General features: G+C 47.9%; 1 protein-coding gene across 1 annotated transcript in view; it reads left to right on the top strand.

The window, feature by feature from the left end:
* Positions 1-4,267, top strand: part of dpf3 (double PHD fingers 3) — a gene marked incomplete at its 5' end in the record, with an annotated part of 24,868 nt that extends 20,601 nt beyond the window's left edge. The window contains 3 exons of the mRNA XM_080850290.1: positions 1,716-1,838; positions 2,582-2,713; positions 3,857-4,267. Of these exons, the coding sequence (XP_080706416.1) occupies positions 1,716-1,838; positions 2,582-2,713; positions 3,857-4,020 (419 nt within the window). The 3' untranslated portion in view covers positions 4,021-4,267. The remainder of the gene's footprint in view (positions 1-1,715; positions 1,839-2,581; positions 2,714-3,856) is intronic.
* Between the last annotated feature and the right edge of the window lie 872 nt (positions 4,268-5,139).

Raw genomic sequence — 5,139 nt, 5'->3', positions numbered from 1 at the left:
TACGCTAACAGGAGTCGTACGCTAACAGGAGTCGTACGCTAACAGGAGTCGTACGCTAACAGGAGTCGTACGCTAACAGGAGTCGTACGCTAACAGGAGCCGTACGCTAACAGGAGCCGTACGCTAACAGGAGCCGTACGCTAACAGGAGCCGTACGCTAACAGGAGCCGTACGCTAACAGGAGTCGTACGCTAACCGGAGTGGTACGCTAACACTCATTACAGAGACTCACAGGTTACCGCTCAGCTGGAACTCCTGAAAACATCATCACCCCAGAACAATGAGTCATCATACGTCTCATATGTTTGTGTCTGTGATACTATAGGGTGGGGTATGTTTGTATTATAATGTATAACAATTTGTTTTCTGTGTGTGTGAGAGACACTGTGTGTTCTGTGTGTTACACAAATGTTGATGGGTGACGGAGCTTAAAAGTGTGACATACACACACAGAGATGTTCCACTCCTTCTTCAGCCCTCTCACTCTTAGTGTGGTCTGGAAATGGAGGTGTGTGTGTGTGTGTGTGTGTGTGTGTGTGTGTGTGTGTGTGTGTGTGTGACGATCTCCCAACCCACCTCCTGAGAACTTCACTTCGCTCCAACTCCGGCCTGGTGTTCAGGGCCTTGTTCAGTAAGGGGATCGTACAGCAGTGACTGGTTTCAGGTGCTCTCCTGTATGCAATTTACATGTGGAAAACCAAGCAAGGAGATAGGGTTGCCCCCACCCACACAAACACACACATACACACCAGCTACCCACACACAACCACCAGCTACCCACAATACAATGTTCACAGTTTGCAGAGTGACACTCTTACTTCTTTTCTTTTTTTTTCTTTGTGTTTTTTCTGTGTTTTCAGACAGATACAAACAAAAGCATACCTCAAAATCTTCGGCCTCAGGTATACAAGCTTTTTTTGTCTTGTCTGCTCTTGGAAATGTCGTCCGGACACGAAGACCAGAGTAGGTTTAGGCCTGACGTGTGTTGCCTGCAGTAGCAGCATTCCTTCAGCACATTCTGACCTGTCATTGCCCCGGAACCTAGCCTGGCCATTACCAGCCTGTGACTCCATTTCATTCCGTCTTTCAGTCTGGCAAAACGCTATGCATTTTCGAAAATACTCTTGTTCTCCTTTTAATTTTCTGATGTTCTCGAGAGTTGAGACAACTTTTCCGATAGCTTTTCGTGTCTTTTCCTCCAAGGCGAGTTTTGCGTCACAGCTCTGAACTGTTCGCTGATTGGTCCTACAGGATTTTGAGTCCTGGAGACGATTGTCAACGGGGTTGGGCCAGACTGAGTATGAGCTTGAAATCAATTCAGGCGGAAATACGTAGGCTGGTGTCACCAGGCTACCCGGAACCCTTGAACCCTTGCTTTAAAAGGCCCCGCACCCATACACCCTTAAACGCTCACACACTGGCCTGAGGCTCGTGCACACGTGCAAACGTACGCTCGTGCACACGTGCAAATGTACGCTCGTGCACACGTGCGCTCCAGGGTGGCTGGGACTGAGCGAGGCTTGGTGACTCTTTCCTCATAGAGGAGATTTCTGACAGAGCAGTCTCACATTGCATATGTTGATCTGCAGCTCCCGTCGTGTGAAGCTGTGTTTGTTTGTTTGTTTGTTTCTTGAATGTCGATTGGCTGTCGTCCTTTGTTGCATCTTCTCACTTGTTTTTTGTTATTGCTGTTGTTGTCGTTTTTTGTTTTACAGTTTGTGGGAAGCGCTACAGAAACCGCACGGGGTTGAGCTATCACTACGGCCACGCCCACCTAGAGCCGGGGGAGAAGGACTCGGAACCCTCACAGTCTCCGCCCACTCATCGCCCCCGGAAACGTGAGAGCCCCATGCGCCGCCCTCTTCTCTGATTGGCTAGAAACATGGCAGTGATGTCATCAGCTTTCACTTGTTATTGTTGTTGTTGTTGTCGTCTCTGAGCGCTGAAATGCGTTCACTGGAGTCCCTTGCAAAGACACAGGTTATAAAAATGTCTCGCAGTCTGTATATTTTATGAAGTGAATATTTGGACCCAGCCCTCGGGTCCCTTCAATCATTCATCATCCCCTTAGATGTGTGTGTGTGTGTGTGTGTCTGTGTGTGTGTGTGTGTGTGTATTCCAGATGGTTAAACCCTATTGATCCAGACTCCTTGTGGGTCTGCCAAGAGTTTAACACAGATGGATCTTATTTTGCAGTGATACGTATATCACAAATCCCTGAGTGTGTGTGTGTCTGTGTGTGTGTGTGTGTGTGAGTGCTTATGTGTGATCTGGAGCTAATTGCTCTGATTGCTTTAAGGCCTGTGCCTAAGGCCATTCATACCTCTGGTAACGGTATTGTTAAACGATAAAGCATTCTACCCTGTTGGTCATTCAGTGTGTGTGTGTGTGTGTGTCTGTGTCTGTGTCTGTGTCTGTGTCTGTGTCTGTGTCTGTGGCTGTGGCTGTGGCTGTGTCTGTGTGTGAGTGTGAGTGTGTGTGTGTGTGTTTGTATGCGAGTGTGTGTGTCCGATGAGTGCCGCTGTAACCGCCACTGGACATCCGTCACCTGTCTAACTTCCTGTGTCACACACACACACAGACCCAAAAGGTCCTGATGGGAGCCTGGTTGCCAATAGCAACCACTGCAGTGCGTGTCTGGGGAAATCAACCTCCAGCCGAAGGACCAGCAAGTCAGGAGGCCCGGCGCCCTGCTCCAAGTGTGGTCGATCAGGTGAGCTTCCCTCTCTCTCTCCTTCTCTCTCTCCCCTCTCATCTATCGCTCCCTCTCTCTTCTCCTCTATCTTTCCCTCACTCTCCCCTCTTTCTTCTCCTCTATCGCTCCCTCTCTCTCTCTCTTCTCCTCTATCGCTCCCTCTCTCTCTCTCTTCTCATCTATCGCTCCCTCTCTCTTCTCCTGTATCTCTCCCTCACTCTCCCCCTCTCTCTTCTCTCTCTCCCCCTCTCCCTTCTCCTCTATATTTCCCTCTCTCTCCCCCTGACTCTCTTCTCTCTCTCTCTCTCTCCCTCTTTCTCCCCTCTCTCGCTCTCTCCCTCTCTCTTCTCCTCTATCTCTCTGCCTCTCTCACTCCCTCTCTCTTCTTCCCCATCTTTCTCTCTCTCTCTCTCTCTCCTGGCCCAGGATCAAGCCTGCGTAGGTCTGGCACTCTGGCAGGATTAGCTGCTGGTGTGTATTGGGTTTCCTCAGTGTGATTATTCATGTCTGCACAGTCAGATACACCACACAGGTCTGTTCTGTTGATTGCCCCTGTTGATTGCTTCTGTCTGACGACAGAGTGATTTAAATGATCACACACTGAGAATGGAAGCACACCCTCAGTGTGAGGTCATGAATTATGTCTGTGAGTAAAGAACACAACAGCTACTGCCCTGGGCTCTCTCACCCACATCACTGGAATGGAAAGAGTAGAGGTCTGTTTGCCTGTATGGAAGTCTGGCTACGTGCTAGTGTTAGCTATATTAGCGTTAGTTTTCTCACATCTGTTTACCCTTTGGGCTGTTTCTCTTCTGTGGAAAGAGAGACTGTTTCACACAGAACTCATGTAGCAATGAATCTAGTTATTCCAGAAAGCCACACTGACTTTGTGTGTGTGTGTGTGTGTGTGTGCATGTGTGTGTATGTGCACGTGTGTGTGTGTGTGTGCACACGTGTGTGTGTGTCTGGCACGTGTGTGTGTGTGTCTGGCACGTGTGTGTGTGTGTGTGTGTGTCTGGCACGTGTGTGTGTGTGTGTGTGTGTGTGTGTGTGTCTGGCACGTGTGTGTGTGTGTGTGTGTGTGTGTGTGTGTGTGTGTGTCTGGCACGTGTGTGTGTCTGGCACGTGTGTGTGTGTGTGTGTGTGTGTGTGTCTCAGCAGGAGGTGCTGTGTTGAAGCAGGAGGTGCGCCCCCTGGTGGGTGCGGAGGAGCTGTTCGGCTCCACGTCTGAGAGCGACACCTCCACCTTCCTGGGCTTCGAGGAGGACGACCTCGACGAGGAGCGCACCACCAACGGCGGCCAGACTTCTGCACAGTGCAGATAGAGAACACACACCCATACCACACACACACACACACACACACACACACACACACACACACTCACACATACTCACACACACTCACACACAGCAAACACAACATGACTTTCTCAAACCAGAGACACTTTTAACAAACTCTCCAGTTAAAAAAAAAAAAAAAAGAAGAAGAAAAATGAAAAAGAAAAAAAAAAACCTGCTGCTTTTTAATTGTCATCCTGGCCGTTGTTTTTGCAGAAAGCACAAGTCATGATTTCAGAGAAGAAATGCAAAGTGTTGTTTTATGATTACTGGAAACTTTAAGCCTTTTTGAATAAGTTATAAACTTGTTTTTTTTATTATTGTTATTTAAATAAGAAGAGAGTGGAGCTGACAGACTGTGTGTCCTAACGAAGGCGCCGCTCTTCGAGTGAAACAAAGGAAACCGTTGTCTATCGGGACGCTTTTTTCCCCCGAAGGACACATTTCAACTTGTTTTTCAAAAACACTGGAACATGTGGATTTAATTTTATAGTGTTTTCTGGGATAATTTGCCAGCTAAATGAAATTTTAAAAATTATAAATAATAAACTATTGTGGTAAGACGAAGAAGTCAGAAAAAGGAACTTCTGCTGAAGGTTGACTTGGAAATGCCTGTGGTATGAAGAGTGAGGAAGACTGTGGTATGAAGAGTGAGGAAGACTGTGGTATGAAGAGTGAGGAAGACTGTGGTGTGAAGAGGGAGGAAGACATGACTCGACTGTTTTTGGATCTCCGGGCTTCTACCATGAGAGGCTGAAGAAGACGACAACAACATCCAGTCCAACGGGTTTTGCATTGACATTTGGGGGAAGGTCAAGACTGTGATGACCTGCAGCTGTGAAGGTAAGAATGAAAGTGAAAAAGTGACCAAAGTGACTCTATGGCAGAGAGTGGTGTAGACACACACACTCTGAATTCCACCTCTGCATTTGGCCCACCCAGGGTAGTGACACACACAGCACCCAGTGAACACACACAGTGAAGTGAAGTTACACTAACCCGGAGCAGTGAGCAACTCCAATAGTACCCAACACCATACCCTAACATAATTATATACAATATAATAACTGACTGATGCCGCAACACACACGTTGTCCTCAGGAT

Source organism: Sprattus sprattus, assembly GCF_963457725.1.
Source record: "Sprattus sprattus genome assembly, chromosome: 13".
Taxonomy (NCBI): Eukaryota; Metazoa; Chordata; class Actinopteri; order Clupeiformes; family Clupeidae; genus Sprattus; species Sprattus sprattus.
This window is presented reverse-complemented; position numbering and strand designations above follow the sequence as displayed.